Here is a 27,934-nt window from a genome sequence, read left to right on the forward strand (position 1 = left end):
TAGGGCCGCCTTCCCGACCCCACGACGACGGTGCTCGGGTGACCTCCCTCCCCTGGCGGGCGGAGGCCTGGCGAGTCCCGCGGGGTAACAGAGACCATTCTTGCACCACCCCCACCCTTTCCTTTTCGTTTCTCTTAAGCGCCGCGCCAAGTCCAAGAAGGAAGTTTCCTTTTCCTGCCCCTCAACCCGGAGAACTGCCAACAGTTCCCTCCAGCCTTGTCTTCCCCTGCAAGGGCCGTTTCTGGGCTTGGCGGTCTGTGGGAGAAATGGAGATCAGCACTTGTCTTCCAGACTGCCAAGGCCACGGAAACTGGAGTTTGGGGCTTTCCACTTACTCTAAAAATAGGAAGCACCCACTGTAGGGCAGGGAGCGATAGGGAGATTTTCGTTGTGTCCACAGGCAAGTGACAGTGGTATGTTTCAAGTCCGCAGGAAGGGGAAAAGTTAGCTATCTCGCGGTATTCCGCAACCAAGGAAGTGTCATTACTGGGGAACTTGGACAGTTTTCGACAGTCATCACCCACATTATGCCAAGTCAGTTAAATCTATGAACAGATGTAAATTTCACCACAACATGGTTTATAAACAATCTGGTGTTTAAGTAAATGACATAGTCACAGTAGCAACATTCTCTTACAAAGAGAAAACAGAAATTGTTTTCTAGGGTTGCATACCAAATTACAAATGCTGAAATGTAAATCAGTTGTATTTCTTTCCTATTTCCTTTGTCTCCTGTAACCCAATTTTATTGACATAGTTGATGTTACATGTTGCCCTATTCTTGGCAAAAGAGTGATAGAACTTGAGTGAGGTAACAACTTTATTATGAAAAAAAAGTCAGACTTTTTGCTGGGTTTATGACAGCCCTTTCTGGAACTTTGCCAGGGAGATGTTACTAAAACCCTTTTATATATGAGGAAGCAGTACCAGAGAAGTTAAGTAACTTGCTTAACTTGCATGGCTAGTAAATAACTAGTAAATAGTTCACTGCTGTCTCAACGATGACTGCAAGCTGCTTCTCTCTTCCTGGCTAAGTATTGCAGGCTTAGGATATTATATAATAATAAAATGCTCCAGCCTAGAGAGACCTTAAACATCATCAAATATAATTTGAACATTTCAGTAACACTTAAATAACACTTAAGAGGAGAAATTTCTTTTAGGTCTTGATTTACAAGTTCCAAAATCTGCATGGTAAGTAATTAGGTTAGCTGCCTTCACCCTCTTCTCCCCCTTCCCTACTTCAGTATAAGGAATATTGTAAACAACATTAAACTTTACAGCAATTTCTTAAATTAACCTACTTCTAATAATTCAAAAACAAGGTGCAGTAAGTGATTGATTAATTTTGATTTGTGAGGTGTAAGATTGCCTGTTTAGAGGCTGAGTCTTTGGTGTTAGATCTAAATGAGGCTTCCCTATGACTCTAGATGCTGCATGTGGGCGTGTCACTAAATAATGCCACTCTTAAACAGTTACAGGTTTTTCAGATATATAATCCACACTGCTTAAATATGACACATACTAAAATATGAATTATCAGCAGACCCTCCTTTTAAAAAGGTAATCTGGCAAAATGCTGAAACGATATACTTCCTGAATGAAGTTTAAACTCCTTTAAAATCTTTTAGGAAAAAGTTTTTCAATTCTATCCTAATTTGTCAGTTTTCAAATATTTTCAGTCTTAAATACTTCTAGTGCCTTCTCCATGTTTGTCACTACTATTCAGGATACTGATAATTCAGCAATGAGTAAAAGCAACAAAATGTGTATGTACCCTCTTACTGCTTACAATCTAGCAAGAGAGGACAAGCTAGTAAATATAACAGGTGGTGATAGAGGAAAAGTCAGGGGACAGATTCATGGCAGGAATGGCAGTTATTGCCATGTTGTATAGACATAATGGTCAGGGAAACCCTTTCTAATAGGATCAGTTTCAAACAGATCTGAAGATAGTAATTTATTGCCAATTTTTTGGAGGGAAAGCATGCCAGGCAGAGTGATGAAGTGCAAAAAACTGAGGTTGCAGACATATTAGAGAGACCAGTGAGGAAACCATAGCTGACCATAGGACAAACAAAAAATAAAGCAGCATGGCTTTTGTAGAAGAATGCAGGGAAGAGTAAGAATCTCTCCAGTCCTGCTTCTTAGATTGCCTTTGGGGGTATGAGAAAAGGATGAGTCACGGATGACTCCAGGGTTTTGGCTTGAACCTTTTACTGAGAAGGGACAAATTTCAGGAAGAACAATCTCCTTTAATATCTTTTTATATTAAGGCTATAACTGAGAGATTTCACGTATTCTGAAATATTGTGTCAAAACATCTCATTCTTGAGATTTGCATTAAAATATTTCAGAAGAAAAACCAAAGAGGTGATAATTGCAATAACATTGGACAGAACGTTGAAATGTTTAAAGTTGGGTTACCTGTTTATGCCATTTCACTTTATTATTATTTTTTAAATAAAATATGTAAGGAAAAGATGGCTTCAAATGTAGCATGTCAAATTTGGAATATTGTACTTTTCAACAAAACACTGCTTTCTCATTTCAGGAGTCAGTAATAGAGATTCTTCTCTAAACTAAGCTGATATCAGTATAATGCCACAAGTGCCAAGCTTTATGCTAAGAATAGCTAAGAGCTACGCCAGTTAGTTACTCTTTGTAAGCAATAAGGGCAGTAGAAGTGGAATTCAGCCTTCACATTTCTAAATAATTTCCATTCAGATCAAGGTATATCTCAAGATACCAACACGTGGTTGGCCAACTGCTATACATTATTTTCATTTTTTCTTTATTTTGACTTGAAATTCTTTTAAGTTAAAATTAACTTGTTTCTTGTTTATAAAAAGTAAAGTGGAATTTTTTATCTTTTAATATATTTACATATAAAATATTTATACTACTATGTTGCATATTACATATATTATATATATATTTAAGCATACAAATGGATCTCATCATTCCACTCTTACCCTTAAAAAATTTTTTATTATGCCTTGGTATTTTAAAAAGAATGTTAAGGCAAAATGTATAAATGAAGCACTTGGGTGCTTTTTGTTTTTAACAGTAGAATACAATCCTCGCTCAGCTGTTGCTTTGTGTCATGAAAGCCATTTATTCTTTGAGTAAGTCTTCAGCCCAGACTTCTTCAAGTCCATTTCAAACACAGGAGTTTGATATGAAATTCTGTATCATTTTCAATTTTGTGTTTTCTTCTTAATTTTTGTTTTAATGTACTGTTACATATGGTTCCTTGGAATTCTAAAAATTCTGTATGGTTTCCACATCTTTTATAAGATTGCATGTCCTAAGGTATCAACTGCCCTCCACTAACTCCTGTCAGATTCTATCTGGGTAGATTTCCAGCATGACCAAACATGCTCTCAAGCCCTCTGTAATCCCATTTCCTTTAATGAATTTAAACTTCAGTAACTTCACCACATGTCTCAAAATCTAATAAGACATATACCCTTCAGAATCTACTCATTATGTAAAATCTTTGCATATTTAGTGTTTCCCAAACACTATTCATATCTTTTAGTGCTATTGATGTTAATTTAATTATCCTATTACAAAGAAGATGATGGTCTGTTTACCTGATGTTAAAATAATGTATGAGCTTAGAACAGTGTGTCCCTGTCTCAGCTGCACTTAAATTTACCCGAGGAATCTTAACAGACTATATATACCATAGCTTAAATAGAAATATTAGAGTTTAGATCTGGCATCAGTGTTCTTGAGAGCTTCAAGTAATTTCAAAGAACAGCCAACATCAAGTATCAATTGAGAAAAATATGCTATAGAGTTTGCTGGTACACTATATTTAGAATCTGTGTTACACATTTACTCCCACAGAAATTTACATTACTTTCACCCAAAGATCTAAAAGGTAAAAGATTACATTAGATGTCTTTGATCACAGACTTTTCTTGTAGGCCTTTTATGAATCCTTTTTTCTTTTTAGTAAAGTAGGGCATAGAACCTGTACTCCTCATTTCATATTGGTTACATGCCTATGCTGAAGTAAATGAAGGATGATAGTGCCTGGCATAATCTGGCTGATAAAGACAGTCCTTCCCTTAAAGCACTGTTGAGAAAAAATACATGAAAAAAGGGAGATTAATGTAGGAAATATGAAATAATTGTACATCAAAACACACTTCAAAGAATGTTGAGTTTGCATTTCTATAATTCTGTTATTGTAGACTACTTTCACAAAAGTTTTTAATAAATGGGCTGCTATAATTCTTTAAAATGCATATGCTTAAAATCAGCAATAGTTTCTAATTCACAGGTGTTACCAGAAACATAAAGAGGTTGAAAACTAAATGTTTAAGGATAAAATTTTAAATTTTTAGGTATCTTTTTCTAGAAAAGAATAGGTCTTTTGTCCATCTGCAAAAGATCTATTTATGTTTGTGTTTTATGTTTGTGTTTGGCAGTATTAAGAAAATAAAATCCTTGAGGACAAGAGCCAGAAGAAGAAAATATTCTTCATACAAAAATATACCCTATAGTTTTGATTAGTAATTTAAACCTTCTTAATTTAGCAGAGATAACTGCTTAATTTATCATAGGAGATACTCTTAAAATGTTTTAGAGAATACTGTATGTATAAATATCATGCTATTTTATTTCCTTAATATGTTGTACCTTCTGATGAACGGTGGGAAAAAATCCTTGACTCCCCAAACTGCTAAGAAATGGAAAATACCATATTCTTTTTTAAAGATTTATTTATTTGCATACAGAGCTGGGGTACAGGCCAGAGGTGCAAGGGTGGTGAGAGGATTCACCAGAGACAGAGTGGGGAGCAGAACAGGCAGATCGACGAAGTACACTGCTGAGGGGGGGAGCAGTGGGCGAGTCAGGAGAGGTCTACCACACCATGTGGTCACCTCCTGGGCAGGCGGGGATTGAACTCATGCAGAAGTGGCTTTAACTTCTCAGTGCTGTGCTTTAACCCGTTGCGCCACCAGGGAGGGCCGGAAAATACCATATTTTTAAAGTTACACATTTAAGTAATAAAATTTAAAATTTCAATTTAAATCTATAACATTAGCAATATTCTAATTTTTATCAGAATTAATATTTAATTTTTAGTTACTCATTCTAGGTAAAATTAAGGCTATTACCCTTAATTTCACTTAATTATTGAATAGTGTAGGAAGCTGAGGTGGACTACAGGATACAGCTGCCCAGAATGCTATAAACAAAGACACAAAGATAGAGGTTTAAATTTTATCCATAATATTGATAGAAAATACTATTTTTTTAAATCAGTAAGTATTTAGTGGAAGACTAGTGCAGTGTAATAAAACTAGGATTCATACAGATGAAAATGAATCCCAATACTGATACCTTGAGTAAAATATTTAACCAAGCTCATCACTGAAATTATGATTCTTGCCTATATGACAAGACGTTTAAGTATTTGGTATACAGTGCACCACGTAGTGCATAAAATATAGCTCTTTAAAAAATACACTAAGCCCTAACACTGTTAAGAATACAGAAGTAGGGCCTCATTGGTGGCTCAAGAAGTTAAGTCTCAGCACTATGCAGCTCTCAGCAGCCACTGAGGCAAGGAATCCCTCCTGGGAGGTGGTGATCCACAGGGCACAGCAAACTTCTGCAGTTTATTTCAGTAGAGCTGCATTTTCTGCTCTCCATTCTGTCACTGGTGAATCCTGTCACCTGCCCTTCCCGCACCCCATACCTCTGGCCTACACCCCAGGTTTTGTATGCATAAATAAATTTTAAAATCTTTTTAAAAAATGGTATAAAAATGGTCTTGTAAAAAAAATGGTCTTGTGTTAAAAAAAAATTGAAGACTGTACATGACTATATATAACATACTGAAATGGGAAGTAAAGGTGTAAGTGAAAAAAACAACTTTCACTTTTAGAAAATGAAAACAGACAGCAAGTTGATTTTTTTTTTTTTTTTTTAGATTTATTTATTTTATGTGTAGATGTGGAGCGTAGGTCAGAGGTGCTTGGAGGTAAGAGGATTCACCAAAGACAGAGGAGAGCAGACCGGGTGGTTCTCCTGAAATACTCTGCTAGGGGGAGCAGCAGGCCAGACAGGAGAGGTCAATCAGTAGAATTTATTGCTAGAGTCTTCCTACAGAACTTCGATTTTCAAAATAGGTTTTCTGTAATCAGACACTTTATATTATTCATACTTAAGCCTTCTGTTTTTGTTTTTCCCTTCTTCTGAACTAAACAATTTATTTTTCCCTTTCTGAATTGAGCAGCTTTAAATGGTTTTGTTTTGGTTTTCCTTTTTTTGAATTAAGAGTGAAAACCCTGTTTATATTTGTGTGTAGGCATACTTTAAGTCACTTTATTTTCTTTGTTACTTGTTGAAACTAATACAATTGAATGACATGCAGCAAATACTCATCTATGCTGTACTATACTTTCACATTCCTTTTTAGTCAAAAAATTGAAAGTGTGTATTAAGTAATACCATGAGGATACTCTATAATAGTTATCATAAGAATCACCAAGAAAGTTTTAAATAAACAAGCAAGTTGTTTGATCAAAAATTGAAATGGCTTCTTCTTTTCCTAATAATTAACTTTATAATTGTTGATTCTCTGAAATACTAACAGGAAAGAAATTTTGGAAATCTAGCTTGTATAAGATAACTATTTCTTTAATGACTGTTTTATGAACATTGTTATTTCTAGCCTGTACTTTTTTTTATGATTTTTTTTTTTGTTTTCTTATTGCTTCTAGCCTTTTAATCCCATGGTGTTTCTAAAACTTATTAAAGTCTGACATAATTTACATGCTAAGAAAAACTAGGCATATATGTTTAGATAATTTTTTTCATTTAACTCTCCTGTAACTGAGACCATGATTTCTAGTTCTTAGGCAAATATCTTGAAGAAACATTGGCCTAATACTGATTTTTAAATTATTGTGTTTATTGTTGTGTTAATCTGTTCTTGATTTTAAATATAAATTAAGAATGTTTGCAGAAAATGCTGCTTAGTACGCATGAAGATGAATTCTCTAGAAATGCAGCTGTTAAGTTGTTGGAGGGCACTATGCTCTTACCTTCCACACTCTTGACTAAGCTCTTTTTACTCATCCCTTAGATCTTTACATAGCCTATTAACATTTGGTTTTCCAGGCCCAGATTGTGTATCCCCTACACCCAGTGAAGACTTTTCTGGTCCCCTCTCTCCCTGAAGAATGAATTCTTCTGATTTGCATTCATAAATTCACTCAGTTAATCATGTAGTTGCTCTCAAGAAACAGTAAAACTGGCTCTGCTGCTCCTTATTTCACTGGTTGTGGGTTTTTTTGTTTGTTTGTTTGTTTGTCTTTTTTATCCTTATTATCAAGTTATTTACTTACTTGTTTTTTGACTGTCTTCTCCATTAAAATGTAAACGTCCTAAGAGCCAAGACCCTGTCTATCTTTTGGTCACTCCTAGCACATATGTAAGTGCTCAGCAAATTGTTATTGAAGTTATGAGTGGAATGAACAAACAAATATACTTGCTTATTAAGGGAAAATTGGTGTATACAGTCCAATTTTTAAAGTGCTAAGTGAAGAATTTTTACTAGTTGCTCATCCTTTATAGATGATGTGTACTTGGATCTGTGCCCTTTCTCTCCTTTTAATTGCTTTATCTAGGAGATGTTCTTATTTAACCATTGGAGGTAAATGTAAAATTCAAGTCTATACCACTGTAGGAAGTCTATGGCTTAGAAATTTGAGAGATCTGTATAGAATATCTGAATTCTCTCAAAAAAAGAGATTGTATGGTTATCCAATTGTCCTGTCCAAAATTATACTGCACTACAAGTTTATAGACTTTAAGCTGTAACTTTGGACATCCATTGCTCTGTTCTGCCCATTGGGCCAGGACGTTGCTACTGTCCAGTCATAAAATGACCCTAAGGAATTATGAAAGCTAAAGAAGTGTTATCACTATTTCTGTACAGTATTTTAAGTTGAGTTGTAATCAGAAATTTTAACAGTAAGAGTCTAAAGGGCCTTTCTGCTAAAAGTGCTAGCTGGTAATCAATTGAAATGTTAGGTTACTGAAACAAACACATAATAAAACTCAGGAAAATAGAGCAGCAGAAGATACTTTAAAGAAATGAGAGGAGAAAAAAACAAACTGAACATTTCATTTTGTAAGCTAGAACTGAGTAATGACTAATGAGCACAGAAACAGTATTGCTAGAGGTGTTAGAGGAATATTGTACATGATAAGCAGCTTGAATTAACACATCTAATATTTAATTAAAATTATGTAGAAGTCGCTATGAAAATCGCATGGAAATTTTTTCCCTCATTATTAAATGGGAAGTGCTGCATTTCCTAAAAGAAAAAGGTACTTTATAAAAATTGATGTGTTGAGTATATTTAATTACATTTCATGATTTCTAAAAGATACCTCTATAGTTTTAATAGGATATGTTCCAGAAGTTAGCCAGAATATATCCTAAAAGAACAGCCTAAACGATAGTTTCCCAAACATTACATAAAAGCCTATCTACCTTTTGTGATTGAAGTGCCAATAATAAAAAGCCACAGTGCATACAAAAACCCTTTTAAAAGTCAAAACAGGGAGGGAAGTAAATAAAATTAAAGTAATGATTACCAGGCACTAAACAAAATTATTTACATATATAATCTCACTTAATTCTCAAAGTACTATAAGATACATTTTGTCTCTCTTTTTTTTACAGGATACCTAAGGAATAAATATTCAGAAGCTTGCTCAGGTCACAGAGCATTGCAGCTCAGATTTGAATTCAGATGTAATTGACTCAGTACTGTTACTCTTTACCATTATGTTATCCTACATTTACATATAAGAAATATTTATATATTATGTGTCCCAGGCAGTTAAGTACTGCAGAATTCCCACTATACATTTTTGCAAAACTAAAGATACATGTTAGTTATATTACCTATAAAATACAGTCATCATAAGTGAGTGCCATAGTATAGTTACGGATAAATTACAGTATGAACATTTATATATACTGGTTTACAGACAAGTATTTATTTCTGTGGGATTGTTTGGATTTGAGTTTTCTTTTTGATAGCTGTTTCTAAAATGTATTTGAAATATATTTATTTATATGTGTATATATAATCAATAACAGTTTACTGAAGAAAAGCTTGGCCAGGCTGAGAAGACAGAATTGGATGCTCACTTAGAGAACCTTCTTAGCAAAGCTGAGTGTACCAAAGTATGGACAGAAAAAATAATGAAACAAACAGAAGTGTTATTGCAGCCAAATCCAAGTAAGAAACTTTACATTTGTCTTATTTACTAATTTTATTTTGTGTAGTCATAAGTTGTAATAACTATTGGAAATCAGAATTTTTTGGTTTGTAGCTTTGGGATATATGGGTATGTGTGTGCACATGCACATGTGCACACACATGAAATGATGAAATGGGTGATAAACAATTTTCTGTATACTTACTAACACAATAAAATTGGCAAATTACTTTTTTTAGCCTTTGTAGAATCCTCTTGAAAGTTCAGTTTCACACAGTGACTGAAAATTTCTTTAAAAGATATAAAGGGCTATGAAAAAAAATCATGTTTTTCTCCGGGAGATGAAAAATTAAAGGGAATAACTAAGGAAACATTATGTAAAAGCTTAAATAGTTATCAGTTACTTATGTTTGTTATGTTTTATATTTTTACATAAATTATGCCCTTTAATTTCAGACAACTCAGATTTTTCAGATCACCCAACTCAATGACCTTGCAAATATAGTACACAGTAATTGTTTATAGAATGAAACTTAAAAGTAAGCTTTTTTTGTCTAATGTAACATAGTTAAATAGAAAGTGGAATTTGAATTAGAACTGATGCTCAGTTTTTTCAGTATGAGCTTTACATATCAGAACTGAAGGGCAAGACAACAACCCAAGTTTTCCTTCTCCATTTCCTCAGTGTGTGATATCATGTGAAATACTTTGTTACTTTTAGATATTAACTTAAGGTTTCAAGCTATAAACATTGTTGGTAGCACATAAATCTCAAGAGATAAAAATACTGGTAATTCTGTGCCAGCTTATTTAAATTGTGTTGACCTTTAAACAAGCCTTTCAAACTTTTGAGTGAGACCTGTTATTATTGGACACCATGTAATATTTCTTACTAATTTAAGGTCACTTAAATTACATATCATGGCACTTAAAAAGTAGACAGGCCCTCTCTGGTGGCACAGGGGGTTAAAGCACAGCACTAAGAAGCTAAAGTCACTTCCACATGAGTTCGGGCCCCACCTGCCCCAGAGGTGACCACATGGCGCTGCAGACCTCTCCTGACCCGCCCACTGCTCCCCTTAGCAGTGTTCTTCGTTGATTGGCCTGTTTTGCTCCCCACTCTGTCTGGTGAATCCTCTCACGGCCCCAGCACCTCTGGCCTGTACCCCAGTTCTGTACGCATAAATGAATAAATCTTTAAAAAAAAAAAAAGACATTTTTTTCCTTTTGTTCATTCTTTGCTCAGTCAAGAGTTATTAACCTTTGTCAGTTGTCCTACACATTTTTCTCAATGGCAGATAAGTTCATACCCAACTGGTAAACAAAAATGGTGTCATAATCAGTCATATAATACAACTTCATACTAGTGTCAACTTCTGAGGTAGTAACAGTGCTTTGTGTGCACATGCACATGCTCTATGTTAGAAAGGCATATACAGCTTTTGAGTGTCAGAACGATCCTCTTTTTTCCTATAGTCCTTGTTATTTTTAGTGTATGGTTTCCCAGAACGTGGGTTTTTTTCAGAAATTTATTTTGTACATAGCAGAATTACCTGTATATTTTAAAATTTCATTATTACCTATTGATAATAGGTAATGTTGAAATGAAGCATGAATATACCAAAATTTTATTAACTGAATGAAATCAACTTTAAATACTTGATCAAACAGGTAGAAAGAACAGCAAAGTTAAGAATTGCTTTCAGTAAGAAAATGCTGTTCTGAAATTTAGCATCTTCTAAACAGTTATGTATTGAACTCATTTATTTTGATTTTAACTAAAGATGTGTCTATTTCTGCTTAAAAACCCTTCTGATGCTGTAACAGTTTTTTGAGTATGATTCCAAGTGTTTATTAGGTGTTTACCAATTTCTAAAGTTTTTATGTTGCTGGTTTAGCTCATTGTAAACTTTTCAGTTTACTATATCAAACTTCCAATTATAGAAGAATTACTTATATGAGCTATGGTAAGGGAATGAACATATTTAACTTACTTAGATTGGAGAATTAATAATGTTTCTGAAAGCTATTTTTTTTCTCATGTCTTTGAAGCACCTTGCTTTAGGCAGTAATGTAAATGTGTATTTCTTCACTATTACACTGACCAATTGTATTAGTAGCCAAGTGTAATTATTCAGATTTTCATTCATTTTTATTAATGTTTTGTTATTGCTTAATTTTTTGTCATATTTTAAGTTTTTTTTTTTAAAGATTTATTTATTTGTGCATACAGAAATGGGGTATAGACCAGAGACTTAGGGGTGGCGAGAGGCTTCAGCAGAGACAGACCGGGGAGCAGAACAGGCGGATCAATGAAGTACACTGCTGAGGGGAGCAGCGGGCGGGTCAGAAGAGGTCTGCCACGCCATGTGGTTACCTCCGGGCCAGGCGGGAATCGAACTCATGCAGAAGCGGCTTTAGATTCTCAGTGCTGTGCTTTAACCCTCTGCACCACCAGGGAGGACGTTAAGTTTATTTTTAATGATAAAATCTTTTGTGTGAAGACATGGTCAGAGATCATCTACATATTTATGTACTTTAAATATAAGTTTTTGTTTTTAGCTAAGGTTTCATATTACTAACCTCTAGACTATTTGAAGCCTGCGTTGTTCTGCTTCTTAAATTCCCATGCCTGTATTTAAGAGTTGGAGGTGGGAATGGATCAGTGAGGTGTGGACTAGAGAGAAGAGACAAACTATACAAATGAAGCAAGGGTGGTACATTGCTTTAAAGCTTGCTAACTTTAAGTTTACTTTAGAAGTTGCAATCTTTTTAATACTAATACACTAGACACTCTTTTAAATAGTTCTGTTTTGAAATAACTGGTAATTTTAAACCTTTCTCCTAGATGCCAGGATAGAAGAATTTGTTTATGAGAAACTGGATAGAAAAGCTCCAAGTCGTATAAACAACCCAGAACTTTTGGGACAATATATGATTGATGCAGGGACAGAGTTTGGCCCAGGCACAGCTTATGGTAAGCAAAAGGCCAATAAAATCTGATAATACCTTTATTTCTAGACTAATGTCAACATTAACAGCATTAACAGTTACCTAATCTTAGTAGAATTAATTTTAGATTTTTTTTTGGTTAAAATTTTGTATGCAAAATTTTGTATTGTAATATTTCTTGTGGTATATTGCAGTTTTTATTTACATAATATCACTTTTATTTCTCAACAGTTTCTATATTAAAGTACTTGCCTCTGGATATTTGGATTACATGGCATTTCTACTTTTCTCTTGTATATAATTTTCTATAATTGTATTTTACTGAAATACCAACTTTATTAGTTGCTGTGGATTCTTTAATATATAACCCAGAATCTCAAAGTTATACATTTATTTTTTTACCTCAAATTAATTTTCTCACAGCATGACACAGATTTCTGTAGCTTCTTTTCTTAGTGTTCATGGTAAACAGTTCTCTATACTAAAACTTTTGCAAAAAATTTTGTCCTTTGGAAATAAAATAGTAGATAAATTATTTCATCATAGTACTGTTTATGAAATATCTCATAAATGTTTGGATTAAATGAACATAAGTTTTAGTACTTGTCTGCATCAGCAGAAAATAACCTAAATGATATGAAATCCATTGCTGGTTTTTAGATGTACAACTTCAAAACTTTTATGTTGTATTCTTCAAAGGAGAATTCTTTCAGAAGTCAGAAAATGCTTAACATTTCTATACTTCAGTTTCTAAACTCTGTTATTTTATTATTTATTTATTTTATATATTATATATTGTTTTATATACTTTATTTACTTTATATATTTTATGTATATTTATATGCATCTTTATTTTATGTATTTTTACATCATTCTTCATTCTTACACAGTGTGTGCTTTCTTATCTTGATGATGGGTATAGTCCCTGTGAAATTCCCACCCCTGCATTAGACAGATTTTTAACTGCCTGATTGTGCCTGATGTAGTTAGAGCCTGTGGTTAAAAAAAAAAAAAAAAAAGTACCCCCAACCCTTTTTTTCACCAGGTTTACAGTCTAGTGGAACAAAATCTATGTTTTTCCTTTTTTAGTCTGCTCGCTTACTCTGTACCTCTAGGAAATCTAGTGATACCCATTTTATTAGAATTGGGTATGTGAATCTGTTTATTTATAATCAATACTAGCTAAAATTGAGTTTACCACTGTGTTGAGCTTTATGTAATAATATGTATTATTTCAGTGAATTCTCATATACTAGTTAAAATGCAAATTTTATATCTCCATTTTAAAGACAAAGAAACTGAATCTTAGAGAAATTACATAATTTATCCATGATCACACAGCTAGTAATTGAAATTAATCTCAGCCTAAGAGGAAGAAATAAAATGCATACAATGGTCTTGTGATTTTATTCTGTACTTGTTCTATTTCAACATTAGCGTATTTGTAGGTATATGGTGTAAAACATGGATTAATTTTAATTTAAGATATAGTGGGAGACTCCCTGGTGGGGCAAGGTGCTAAGTCTCAGCACTATGAAGCTTTCCACAGCCACTGTAGCACGAGTTCAATCCTTGGCCAGGAAGCTAACCCACACTGCACAGCAGACCTCTCCTGTCACACCCACTGTTCCCCTCAGCAGTGTATTTCAGTCAGTTTGTCTGTTCTGTTCCCCACTCTGTCTCTAGTGAATCATCTTACCCCCCAGGCACCTCTAGCCTATACCTAGTTCTTGAATACAAAAATTATTTCTTTAAAAAAAATTGTTTTTAATTTAAGATATAGTATAAACTATTATTTGTAGGTAATTACATAAATGCAGAAACAAGACAACATTTTATAACTACTTGAAAATATATTTTAAGCTTTATACTGTTACAAGCATAATATACTATTTGAACTGCGCCTATAAATATCTTACTGTCCACTTTTGTCCCATTGGTACACTTGGTACAATTAACTATGCTGTGGTAAGAAATTAATCATTGTTATTTTCATTTAGATATTTATAATCTTAAATTTACCTTTATTTTTTAAATAAACAAGTAACAGCTAATTTAAAACATCAAATTGCTAATTTTTTTATATGATTTTACTTTTGACATTGCAGATAGTGTTTAAAACAAACAAACAAACAAACAAAAAACTCTCTTCCTTTCTAGGTAATGCTCTTATTAAATGTGGAGAAACACAAAAACGAATTGGAACAGCAGACAGAGAGCTAATTCAGACATCAGCCTTAAATTTTCTCACTCCATTAAGAAACTTTATAGAAGGAGATTACAAAACAATTGCTGTGAGTTGAAAAATACTACCTTTCTTAGTAAAATAATTTAGAGCTATACTTGAAGTTTTTAATGATTAAAAGCTAATGGTTGTGTCAATGTGGCAAACTAGAGCATTTAAATAACAGCCAAGCTAGTTACTTTCAACAGAAAATCGAACTAAATCAAAATTAAGAACAAATGAGGTATAGACTCTTTTATGTCCTTTGTAGTATTATTAATTAATAAGCTTCCTTTTCATCCATTGTTATTACCAGCATGAAAATCTGTTGTTTGGAAAAATAATAAAATTGTGTTTCACAGTAGCACCATACTATTACCATAACACCACCCTAATTTAAATTAGGGACCAGAAATCTAATCACTATAAACTGTATTTTTGACTTTTATACCTCCTGTCTTTTTGTATCTTTAGACGTTCATTATCTTTTTACACATATGCATTATATCATTTCCCAAACTTAAGATTTTTGCAAGAATGCTACTTATTGAACTACTTCTTCAAACTTTAAGACTCGGATTTCTTCTTACAAAATATTGTAGCAGCTCTTACTTGAAATAAATTTGTCTTAGGGTAAGCACGTATTTGGACTTAGATAGAGGAAAGACCACCTAGTTGAAATATAATTTAAAACACATTAGATTGTCAGTAGGGTGAAGTTTGAGATATGAAATCTTGAGGACTTATTGTAGAAACTGGAAGTTCCTCTAAGGACTTATTGTAGAAACTGGAAGTTCCTCTAAGGAAATTTTAAGCTATCACACTAATATTTATTCATTACCAGGGGATCAGACAGCTGAATGGTCACATTGTAGCTAATTTTGTAATCATAAATCCTTGCCTATTAGATAATATATATTTAAAGAAGAAAAGTACTTTTAACTATGTATCTTTGTGGATTTTAGCACAGCTAGTCTTTTTATTCTCTTTACTATATTTATAGAAAGAAAGGAAACTATTACAGAATAAGAGACTGGATTTGGATGCTGCAAAAACCAGACTAAAAAAAGCAAAAGCTGCAGAAACTAGAGCTTCAGTAAGTAGTATTTTTTAATAGAAGAATACTTTATGTTAATAACTTTAAAACTTGAAAAATAATTTGACTCAGATGTAATTTTATGTCCTCATTTCTCATGTAAGCCATATTCTACCATTATGACTGGAATATACATACCTTTAGGATATTGTTGTTGTGATTTTAAATACTTATCAGAATACATCCAAATTAGTAGAAAATAGTCATATCAAGAGGCAACTTTCTTATTTCAACAATGCACTTGTTACTAAAGTTGTGTTGTGTTCTTTAAATATCCTCCGTGGTGATGGCAAGTATGTCCTTTGGAGGTAGATTTATTATACTTGAAATAGAAACACAGTAATTATGAGAATAAATCAAGTTTGAGAATGTTTGTGTGTGGCTAAAATATTAGATGTGGTTCCCATGATTCATTCACTAAAGATGTCACCAAGAATACAGGCTTAAGGACTCCTGGTGACTTTTTTTTTTTTAAAGATTTATTTATTTGTACATACAGAACTGGGATACAGGCCAGAGGCTCAGGGGTGGCGAGAGGCTTCACCAGAGACAGAATGGGGGGCAGAACAGGCGGATCAATGAAGTATACTGCTGAGGGGAGCAGCAGGTGGGCCAGGAGATGTCTGCCACGCCATGTGGTCACCTCCGGGGCAGGCAGGAATTGAACTCATGCGGAAGCGGCTTTAGCTTCTCAGTGCAGTGCTTTAACCCACTGCGCCACCAGGGAGGGCCTCTGGTGACTATTTTTAAGAGGAGGTAACTCATTTGGATGAATATGTTCTGATACATTTTTCCTAAAATCAAGTCTCATAATCACCTTTAAAATAAAGTGATTTTATATATATGTACATTAAAAGTTTTTTTTATATATAAGCTTCTTATTTAATATGTATACTGTCTATACCTCCATTCTAAATTTTGAAGAGATTACTCAAATTTCAGTTGATACTAGCATAATATAAACAAGCCTGTATTTATTAGAGGAATAATAAATTAAGAATTAATTTTTTAGTTACTAAATTAAGAATAATAAATTAAGAATTAACTATTTAGTTAATTTGAACTAAGGAGTAGGTTTTGTTAAGAGACATGATATTCCCACGTCTTTCTGCTTCCAATTCCTAACTATAGCTATCAAGCATTATTGCCTTGATTAATATATTATCACATTCTGGCAGAATTTTATTGTAGTTCTCTTGTTTGGGGATAGAAAAGTTTGAGTATTTAGTGTGAAATCTAAAATTGGTAAGTTGGTGTTGGGCAATGATGATTTAGGAAGCTATCCCAACCCCTTAAAGAAATAAATTATTTTGTTCTAGACTAGATGGTTTCCATTTTGAAAATTCTGTATTAGCAACTGCTGGAGAAGAGTAGTATTTGACAGAACATTAATTCCCAATCCACTGACATTTTTACCTCAGTATTTATCATGATCATCTTCAAAAACGGCTTTCCTTCCCTACACAGACTTATTGCAGAATCAGAACTTTTACAAATGATTCCTGGAAGTGACAATAAACTAAATTATGATTAGTTTCTAGTTCCTAATAATAAACTTAATATAATAAAATATAAATTTGTTTTCGATATACTCATTTCCTAATCAGGAAAAATGTTAAGCAAGTAAGCCTCATTTGGAAATAAATGTTTGAACTAGAGTAGAATCTCTTCATTCAAAATGCTTATATAGGCCCAGTAATGATTATGGAATAATCAGTGTCAGTACAAAACTTTACTAAGCACCATTACAAGATTATAAAAGTCTACTTCTTTTACCTGGAAATGTGCTAGAAAGCTCATGAACCTAATTGTATTTCAGGTCCTTTGATCTTTCTAAATTATTTTACCACTGCTGTTAAAATCTGTTAAGACCTAAAGTATGATAGTTGACAAATTTTGAGTTTTGTTTTTTTTTAATTTGTACAGAAAATATCTTGACAATTTATCTGTGTTGTGTATTTTTTAGGACAGAATTTTTTACATGAGAATTTTTATGTTTAAAATAAAAATGAAAGATTTTTACAAATTACTTTATTCAATAATCTTATATACATCTTTTATAGAATTCTTATATTGCAGAAAATAAAATTTAAGTGCAGCCAAATATTAAAAATGTTACTCTAGGTATAAATTTATATTTCCTGATTTTATTTGTATTATTTTCCCCCAAGATAACCAGCTTTTCTTCAAACTATAGCAGTGAATCTGGAAAACTTTGGGAAGGAAAGCTCCTCTTAATTTGTAATCAGTTAAATTCTTGAGGCATGCCTACATTTTGTGATTTTTTAAAAAATTTTTTCTGTATTTCTCTTCCACTTACTTGACCAATACAGAAAAATGGAAACTAAAAGGTGTTTAGGTTTATTTTTTGCTTCTTTAATACATTACTTGGCTCCTACTTTGCCATTGAAGAGGTTTCTCTAACTTCCCACTTTGATTTTAATGTTTCATAAATTTCCATGAGTGGTTTTTGTGACTAGTTATTCCTCTGTAAGGTTTGGGGCCTGTGCATATCAGCATGGTATTTTTTAATTATTTACTAGTTTCTTGTGGCCTCTTTCTGTTTACTGAATGTTAATTCAATAACTTAGGTGTAATACTGAGTAGTTCACAAGTAATACAAAATCTCTGCTTCCCTGAGTTTACAGTCTAGTATACCAGATTAAACTTTTTGATGATTAGTCCTATCAGTAAAAAAAAAAAATTGTGTCTGTATCCAGTATTGTTCTTTGACTAATCTGTGTTTTGTATGTTGCAGAGTGGTAAAATGAAATAAAAAATGTTTCTCAAAAATAAACAAATTGAACCCAAAAGAAAAAACATACTTCAGTGTGTAATGATGGAACGAAGCACAGTTTTGAAGTAGTGTAAAATTTATGTCAAAGAAACAGATAACTGAAATTACAAGGCACTGCATTGATAAAGCTAATCTTAGTTTTATGTAAGCTTTATACAGTATATATTCTAGAGTTTTTTATTGAGAAGAAAAAAAAGCCTGATCTTAAAATCTCTAATATTTAGAGACTTCCAGAACTCTTTTGTGTATCACAATATGATGGAAAATCCATCTTCAAATACAGTGTCCAGTATGTCCCTCTGCCCATTTAAGCATTTCCCCCGTAATCCAAATCTTTATAATCTGTAAACAAAGTAAATTATGGCATCATCACACAACCTTAACTTTCTTGTACATACGAAATTTAAAACTTATTAAAAATGCAAGGATTGATATGCCTTTCATATTTCTTCAGGATATGCCAAAATCTGGCTGAGGCTGATTGAAAGAGAACATACTTGAAGGCATCTTCCATTTATAAAATAGAGCTGCTCTTTAAATAGGAAAGTTATAGGTAGGAAGAATGATCTTTATAGGTGGAAATTTAGTAAAAATTATAGGTAACTGTGGCAGTTTTAAAATGACATGCTTTCCGTAAATGACTTAATTTTAAAGTAAACATCAACTGTGGTTTTTCTCTTTAAAAATTTAAATCTCTTAGAAAAATTGAATAGACATCACTATGAATTCTATAGAATAATATAGTTGGGTTTTTTAAAGTATTTTACCAGCTTTTCTAATATTTGTATGTTCTTTTTTGTGTAGAAATAACTTGCTTCATTGTGTTCATTGGTATAATGTGTTCTTTGTCTCTTACTTATGCACTTAAGCAACTAAACTCAGCTCGCCTTGAAGGAGATAACATTATGGTAAATTTCTCTTACATGCTCAACTTCCTGCATGTAAAATGGCTGAAGGTTTGTTGGCCTACTGTGTTTTCTACATCTTAAATAAAGTGCCTTCTCTTGCTATTAAGTTGCATGTGAAAGTCTGAAATAGACAAAGACATGCAATCATTATGTCTAACATAGGGCATACTAATTGAAGTAATATTGGGCTTTGAAGAAAAGAACTTGTCTGTTCTAATTGACAAATACATTAGCTATGCCAAATTCAAATTTTGGAATTTGAGTTTCTACATATAGTGTCTTTTTAATGCAATGAAATGTGTTAATTTTGGTGGCACAACTTAGAGAAGAGTATAAATAAGGTATACAAATTGACTTAACTTCTTAGTATCTTCAGCATTTACCTTATTTTCACCCAAACTCAACATAAAAGTAATTTCCTCAGCAGTTCCAGTCAAAGACAAATACCATTAGTTTATCTTAGTGAGACTTATTCTCCATCCATTGCTTATTAAGAAAGTTGCAAGGGTAGTGATAGTATTGGGCAATAATTGGGAATGAATAGTGCTACATAATAGCCAATGTATTTATTGAATTCTATTTTAGAAAGTTTTTGAGATGTTAGGAATTAAAAAATATTTTTAACAAAACAAATTAGTAAAATCTCCCAAAAAGTATATAAATGTACCCATAAAGGTTTATATATAAAGTGTTTGGTATTATACTTCTAGACATATTACTTCAATAGACATGGCATGTCTGTAGTACACAGTTAAAAATAATATATTGGCAATAACTTTACTATTTTTATTCTAGTAACATCAAGCTAAATATAGAGAGGGAAATCCATGTAATATACAGAAATGTAAAATGCATTTTTTTAACTATTACAATTATTAATGCCCTGGCTAAATTAGGGCTTTCTCCAGATAGCAAGAGAATGCATTAATATATTTCCATTGTCCTTACTGTAGGTAACTGAAAATTAAAAATGTGAGACAATTTAGTCAATGATAATTTAGTATTTAAGTCATGGGTTTTCCTTAATGTTAGGTAGAAATATCCTATAACAATTATAGTCCCATTTTTATTTATTAGGCATTAGTTTTACTTATGTCATTACTATAGGAAGATGTATGTAACACAAGTCATTTTTTTAAGTTCATTATATCTTAAGTTTATTGTGCCCTCACCCCCAAATTGACTATATCAAATTTATATTTTAATTTCCTAAAATGTTAGACCTAAGTGAGAAATTATAAATCAGGTAGGGCAAACCTATCATTTTATAAATAGTGTAACTAGAACTAATAGGGATTGTTTATTCCTTATTTGGGCAACCTGTTATTCTTATTAACTTTAGAGTTAACATAAGATTCAAAAATATATGAAGGCATACTTTCACAGTATATTAAACTGTACTAACTTAGTTACCACTGTTTAATCTGTTCATGTGATTCTGGAAAAGTATGTCATTTGAATTAAAATATTTACATTTTTCTATACTAAGTTGTAGGAAATATTAAATTCCAACTTTCTTTCATGCTCTATATTTTTCTCTAATTTTTAATGCTGGCTAGATTTGGGCAGAGGAAGTGACAAAAGTAAGTAAATATTAAACTACAGAATTATGAAACAAAAATTTAATTGTCATTCACTCAGTAAATATTGGGCAACAACTATGGGGCTACTCACAGCCTTTGTACTATAGATGGTAAAGTCTGAAACTTTTTATAAAAAGCTTATGTCTGTTTGGTTGGTAGATGCTCCATAGAGCAGTAAAATAATGTAGCAAAGATATGGTTGCACTCACTGGTGCTCAACACAGTATTCAGTAGTAATCTTTACAATACCTTGGCAAAAGACAGATTAAACTTGGTCTATTCATATGACAGTTACATAAAATACAGTTAACACTGTCCTGTTGTTATTAGAAAATGGGACATGTCATGTCACATAAATGAGTTTTCTAACTAAAACTGGTTCCAGTAGCAAAGCTAATTTTTCCAGCAAGTCCAGTTGAAAATGTTTGTATAAAAGTACTTTACTCTGGGCTATACTAGATACAGGATAACATATACTTAATTTTACTTACAGGTAGAGCAATTTATTATGAATAGTCATTATTATACTATGTAACAATTTAGATTCATTGTTTAATTTTGAAGTTTGTAGTGTCCTCCCTCAGTGTCACGACTGTCAGTTTTAGAAGCTATCCATGTGACTGTTCATTGCAGTTCCTCTGCCTGTGTTACCATGGCTAATCTTCTCAGGGCTGCAAAATCAAGTATCTAAGCAAGAAATCAAGGAATAAAATTAATGACTTTAATGCAGACTTGCTTCAACTACTACTTGAGGTCTACATAAGCAGTTTTTATTTACTCTGTTCAAGCCTACCAAAATCCGATCTCCAGATGAGAACAATTGCTGGGGATTAGGGACAGGTAGTAATTATAGCTCATGACTATTAGTAATTTTACAAATGTTAATTTGTAACTTCTGAATGTGTAGAATTCCTGGCTATACAGTCTGTTTCCTTCAGGGGTTATCAAGCATTTATAGGACTGCGAAATACAAGACGAATTCATGACCTAATACTCTCATTCCCCTCTGTAGAATCTTTTTATGAACTTAGTTATTATAATTCCTTTGTGGTTTCTTTCTGATTTTTTCCTAAAACTCTAACATGAAAATGGGCATCAAGTAAGAGATTGAACAAAATCCAGGTCTCTTCCCCTTTGGTTTGCATATAGGAGTACCAAAATTTTTTATTTGATTCTGCATTCTCTGCCAGCTTGAGAAATATTTGATATAATAGAAGAAACTCATGAAACATGTTTATATTTTAAATAAAATAAATTTCAGGAAATCAATAGAATTAAAAACATTTTAAAATTGTATATTTCTGGAATATGTTAAGATGTAAGTTCATTAAAAAAAATAAATAACGCAGGTAACACTACCAAAATTGTCATAGAAAATGCCTCAGGTTAGCCAGTTCTGATATCACAGACCAACAGATATATAAATATTTACATACTAGAGGTCAGTTAGCCCAGTCACAATAATTCAAAGCAGCAAAATGTCTTTTCCATACAATTCTGCATCTTTATAAAATTAAGAAATCTGGAGGATAGAATAAAAACCCTTTAAATTCATTATCTCTTTAAACCACTTTTCTATTTCTATTGTGGACCATATTCTTCCTAAGTAAATTGATTATGCAGACCCAAATTTCAGTGATATTAAGAAATAAGATTCATTTCTTTTCTATCATATGCCTTTTCTAAATATAAAGCTTAGATTGTATAGAAAGTTGACTTCCTAAGCTTTCTTCACAATTAGTCACATTTTCCTTATGTGTTAAAGACTGATCCCTTTTCCTTAATGACTTTTTTTAATATATACATATATGCATATTTCTGATGTTCTCTGCTTTAAAACATTAATGTCTTCTTCAGACTCAAGCCCTCTTGATCACTTTAGAGCTCAAACCTTGCTTGCTAGCTAATACCTTGTATAGAAATTTCCCCCATTTAGATGTTTCTGTCATTTCTGTTAAATACTGTTACATTTGTATTTTCACAAATGCAACTAGTTGTGAAGTAATTTAATTTACTGTGGTTACTTCTGATAAAAAATTTGTGTACTGAACCAAAAAGAACAATAAAAATTGCAAAGATGACACTGAAGCAATTTTTTTTCTTAACATTTCTCTTAGGAAGAACATTGGTTCCTTCTTTTCATGGGACTTTGTTCTACTTCATACTAACTTCCAGATGAAGCTGACTTTAGCCCTACTATCAAAGTACCATGTATTTTTGTTTTAGTCGCGTAAATTTAACTCCTGATTTACTGAGTTTTTCAAACTTATTTCTATAAGTAATCGATTCTAGTGGTCAATTCTTAGTCCCCTCTACCATTTGGCAGTGGGATGAGACTGAATGTACTAACTGATTGTTTAATTTGCTGCTACCTCCTTGTTAACTGGTTGACTGGATTAACACTTCTACAGAGTGAAGGAGAGGGAGGGAGATGAGAAAGAAAAAGGCTAGGTCCTTATTTTTATGCTTAACTACAGTCTTGAAAATACTGTAGGTTTTCGGATATGGCAGGGAGAAGGGGGAGCCATTAATCCTAGAGATGTAGCATATCTAATGACACAATCACTATGTCATTGATGATTCCCAGTGGGGAGGTAAGCTAACTATTAATAAAGTAAGAGCTAAAATTTTATTTTCTCCTCCTCATTTACTACATACACCCAGCTCTGGCTAAAAGTTTGAGAGGACACTATTTGGAGTATTTACTGTTTTTACGTGATGTTGATTTTTAGTGACTGTTTAGTCTGACTAACCTTTTAATAGATGATTTAATTCAGTAGAATGTGTTGCTATGCACCACTCTTCCTAACTCACAGGTTAGTGAGTTCAGCTTGGTAGCTTGAAATCTGCTGTGTTGAAGAGTGTTTATACCATGAAATTCAGAGCTTTTGTTTATTTGTTCGATGAGAGCTGGTTGACCAGAACACCATTTATTTAAAGGTTACCCATACATTACAGAAAAATTGTAGCACAACTATGGATATTCTTACTTAAGGCATATTGTATGTAAAGCTTGAAAGGAAAACTAAAAATAATCCTCATGGAGAACAAAAAATTATTTGAAAGAATCTAAGAACAACTGAGTCCTTGCAAACAGGTATATGTTTGATAACTAAACATAAGGGGTTATAAACCTATAGCTTTGCTCTGAATTTTTTCACTTGAGATTTAAGACGGTCTTTAGCTTCGAAATATTATAACTACACTAATTCTGAACACTTGCAGTATTTTATACATGTAAACTAGTAATCTTAAGATTTCGTAAATGTTAAAATTTAGTAAAATTGATACTAGAGGATGTACTAGCTATTAGTTTTTCTAGGTGTTCCTGTATATATCATTAAACTTTGGCAGTAATAGACTCTTTTAAACCAGCTACTGTTAAGGAACCAGTCTGTCTAGACTGAGTAATATATAAAAAGCTAAGGTCTAGAAACCAGAGATTAATTTAGATACAAAGCAGAATTAGAAAATTGCCAGATTATCATTTGAGGTTTAGAGGATTTTTGTTAACTGCCCAAATAAATGTACATAGAATAAAGTCTTACAATGAGATTCTAAAACTATTTTCCAATTTAAGTCTGAACAGGAATTAAGAATAACTCAAAGTGAATTTGATCGTCAAGCAGAGATTACCAGACTTCTGTTAGAGGGAATCAGCAGTACACACGTGAGTGTTCAGTCTTGGAAATTCATTTGAAACAAAAAAATTTGATAAATCATAAAGCAATTTAGAAAGAAAATAAGGAACTATTTCAGTCATGTACTAAGGAAATTTAAATTGTGGCACTTCCAAAAATAAAAAATATTTATTTTATGAAAAATAAAACGTATTTGAAATTCTACATACAGCGAATCCCTAGTTCTCTCACCATCATCATATCCAAATGTTGATTTTGTTAATAAACAGTTTATGTTATACTGTTAACCAGTGTCAATTTTAATAAGCCATGTAGTAAAATGCTAGACATTGATGATTTTTTTCTGAGTTCAGTGTTGTATTCTGTCTCCTCTTATCATTTGCTACTTTAAGTAGATTCCAGAGCCAAAAAACTGACTGACTTTCCCTTACAGGCCCATCACCTTCGCTGTCTGAATGATTTTGTAGAAGCGCAGATGACGTACTATGCACAATGTTACCAGTACATGTTAGACCTACAGAAACAACTGGGAAGGTAATAATTTTCACATACAAAATTCCTGATAAGAGAAAAAATTCAGATTTTTAATGTGTGAATTAATATAGATGATAATTAGGAGAATTGAATGTTTTAATTAACTTCCTTAAAATGTTATTGTTCTTTAAGAAAAGTAATTACTAGATTTCTGAGGTAACAAAAACATTTTGAGTTCTTTAGCACAGAAGACTGTTAACAGAGAAGAGAATTTAAGTAAATTCCTTTACAGTGACAGTGTTTGAAATCTCATTTTTCTCTGGAATACCTTTATATATGATTGAGAAAGGTATAGATTTGATTGAAAATTGTTTTTAAGAGATTAATGTATACTTACTCTTAATGTATACTTACTATCACATTTTAAACAGAAAAGGTTTTAGAATATGTCTCTAAGACTTCGAGCCCACTGATACTATTTTGAGTGTAACGATATACTATAAAGCAAAATGATAGCATGTAAGGCACAGAGTTTAGTCATTTATTCATCAAATATTTATTGAACATCTGCCATATATATACCATGTTCCTGTATAGTCTAGATTTATGTCAGCAAAGAGCTCACATTTTAAGATGTCACTGGAAGGAAAATGATACATGGTCTATGTTCTCACAATTAAAAGTCTATGTAGAAATATAGGACATTGTTTATGTTAGCAAAGAGCTCATGTTTTAAGAAAATGATACATGACCTATGTTCTCACAATTAAAGTCTTTGTAGAAATATAGGACATTGGTGGACATGGCATATAATATATGAAAAGATATAAAAGTACAAGTTACTGTAAGGGACAGCTATGACTTAGGTAGGTCTGGCAAAGTTTCATTGATGAAATTACCTTAGAAATAATAAGATGGGCCCTCCCTGGTGGTGCTGCGGGTTAAAGCACTGCACTGAGAGGCTAAAGCCACTACCGCATGAGTTCGATTCCCGCCTACCCAGGAAGTGACCACATGGCGTGGCAGACCTCTCCTGGCCCACCCGCTGCTCCCGTCAGCAGTGTACTTCATAGATCTACCTGTTCTGCTCCCCACTCTGTCTCTGGTGAAGCCTTTCACCACCCCTGAGCCTCTGGCCTATACCCCAGTTCTGTATGTACAAAAATAAATCTTTAAAAAAAGAAAGAATAAGATATAGAAAGGGACAGGAATAAGTATTCCAGGCAAAAGAAAAAAATATATATGTACACATTATATATATATATTCACATATACACATTCACATATCAAAGAAAATAATGTGACAAGCTGAGAGAACTGACAGTTCTTGATTCTGACAGGAGTATAGTGATCAGATTAAAAGTGATATGGTCGATAATGTCAGAACCATATAAATGGTGTGGAACCATTAAGACAAGACTTCATGTAACTTTTGAAGGAAGAACATTAAGAGAAGTTATTTCAGGAGATAAGTTAAAAATGTCCTGTCTATTCTTCAAACTAGACCTAGAGTAGAATGCCTATCTAGGAACCAATTTCAGATCTTAAAACTGAATTGTAATCTAATATCACTGTTTATCATAGTAAGATTTACAGAAGAATTTACTCTTTTTTATATTGAAGTTAGTGGTATAAATATCTGAAAACAGAACACCATTTTCCCCCCATGTCATTACAACTACTTTAAGCCAAAGAAGACTTACTACTTTCTTTTCTATTTTTCTTGCTACAGGAGCTGAGGAAAGGGGTTGATGTTGTTTACTATTCATATTTGTATTCTGCTTAAAGCCACACAATGCTTGAACCTTAGCCTTTTAAGTTTTTACTTATTACTGCACTTTAAGATAAACTCTTAAAATATCCATTTGAACAAAATCTAGTTGCTGTACTTTAGGGTAAGCTCAAACATCATAAAGGGAAACCAGGGCTATTATTCTAAGGAAGAAAATCTAGCTTGTCTCTCTGCCCTCAGAATTCTGATAGAGACTGGGGAAAATACGTGGCTTTTATAATCTGACAGATAATGGCTTATAAGACAGTGTATAGAGAAATATGCAAAGCCTCACATTTCATCCAGACCTACCTTAAAAATTCAAACATGATTTCTAAAAAGTAGAGTCAGGTGTAATATTAATCATTCTAATAGTGGTGTTGCTAGTAAGTAATAACTGAATACCAGCAATCACTTAGGTAGGGTTTCAACTGTCTCCAAATACTCTTCTTGGCATAGTCAAACCTGGGTGTATTTTAAAGGTAGAATAAGGAGGATATACTGACAGACTTTATATGTATGGTGCTTGGAGGAGTCAAAAATCACTGCAGCTTTATCTGCAACTGAAATGGAGTTGTGGATAATTAAAATGGTGAACGCCACAGCAGGAGCAAGTCACAGTGGGCAGGACACATAGGTGTATCAGAAGCCCAATTTTATTAAATTAGAGATGTCTATTAAAATATCTGAATGGAGATACCCAATTTGAATATATGCAAGTCACATGTTTGGGGGAGTAAATTGGAAGTTTAAATTAGAAAGTCATCAGCATCAGTCATATTTAAATCTGAGACTAAATGAAATCATCAGGGGAACAAGTATAGGTAGAGAAAAGAAGACTAAGGACTGTCCCTGAAGTACTCCAATATAGATTACTGAGGAACCTATTAACGAGTGGGCAAAAAGGTAAAATGTAAATCAGTTGTATAGCCTAGAAGTCAAATGAAGATGATGATATAGAAGGGAGTGGTCTGTTGTGATCACTAGATAAGTCAGGTTATTATTGAGCAGTTATTGCTTACCTCAGTGAGAGTGATTTTGGTGGAACAGTAGGGGCAAAGCTTAATTGTAACTTAAGACTATAAAGCAGAGGAATTGTGATGATAAGTTTAAATAATTTTTTCTAAGAGTTTTAGTGTGGAACAGTAGCCAGAGAAGAAAGTATAGTCTGGCAGATTTTTTTTTTAAAGGGTAATTTATTTATGTATACAGAACTGGGGT

At 32.7% G+C, this 27,934-nt stretch overlaps 1 protein-coding gene across 4 annotated transcripts in view; it reads left to right on the forward strand.

Annotated features, from left to right (window-relative positions):
• SH3GLB1 (SH3-domain GRB2-like endophilin B1) overlaps window positions 1–27,934 on the forward strand; it is a 33,227-nt gene that overhangs the window by 1,164 nt on the left and 4,129 nt on the right. For 2 of the 4 annotated variants that reach the window (XM_012722739.1, XM_004679180.2), the window contains exons 2-9: window positions 9,146–9,287; window positions 12,116–12,244; window positions 14,380–14,513; window positions 15,447–15,539; window positions 19,206–19,292; window positions 20,804–20,827; window positions 24,408–24,497; window positions 24,902–25,002. In XM_012722739.1, coding sequence (XP_012578193.1) covers window positions 9,251–9,287; window positions 12,116–12,244; window positions 14,380–14,513; window positions 15,447–15,539; window positions 19,206–19,292; window positions 20,804–20,827; window positions 24,408–24,497; window positions 24,902–25,002 — 695 coding nt within the window. In that variant the 5' untranslated portion in view covers window positions 9,146–9,250. The remainder of the gene's footprint in view (window positions 1–9,145; window positions 9,288–12,115; window positions 12,245–14,379; window positions 14,514–15,446; window positions 15,540–19,205; window positions 19,293–20,803; window positions 20,828–24,407; window positions 24,498–24,901; window positions 25,003–27,934) is intronic. The other 2 variants (XM_004679181.2, XM_004679182.2) reach the window with 2 other exon arrangements.

This window comes from Condylura cristata, unplaced genomic scaffold, assembly GCF_000260355.1.
Source record: "Condylura cristata isolate star-nosed mole 26May11 unplaced genomic scaffold, ConCri1.0 scaffold00008, whole genome shotgun sequence".
Taxonomy (NCBI): Eukaryota; Metazoa; Chordata; class Mammalia; order Eulipotyphla; family Talpidae; genus Condylura; species Condylura cristata.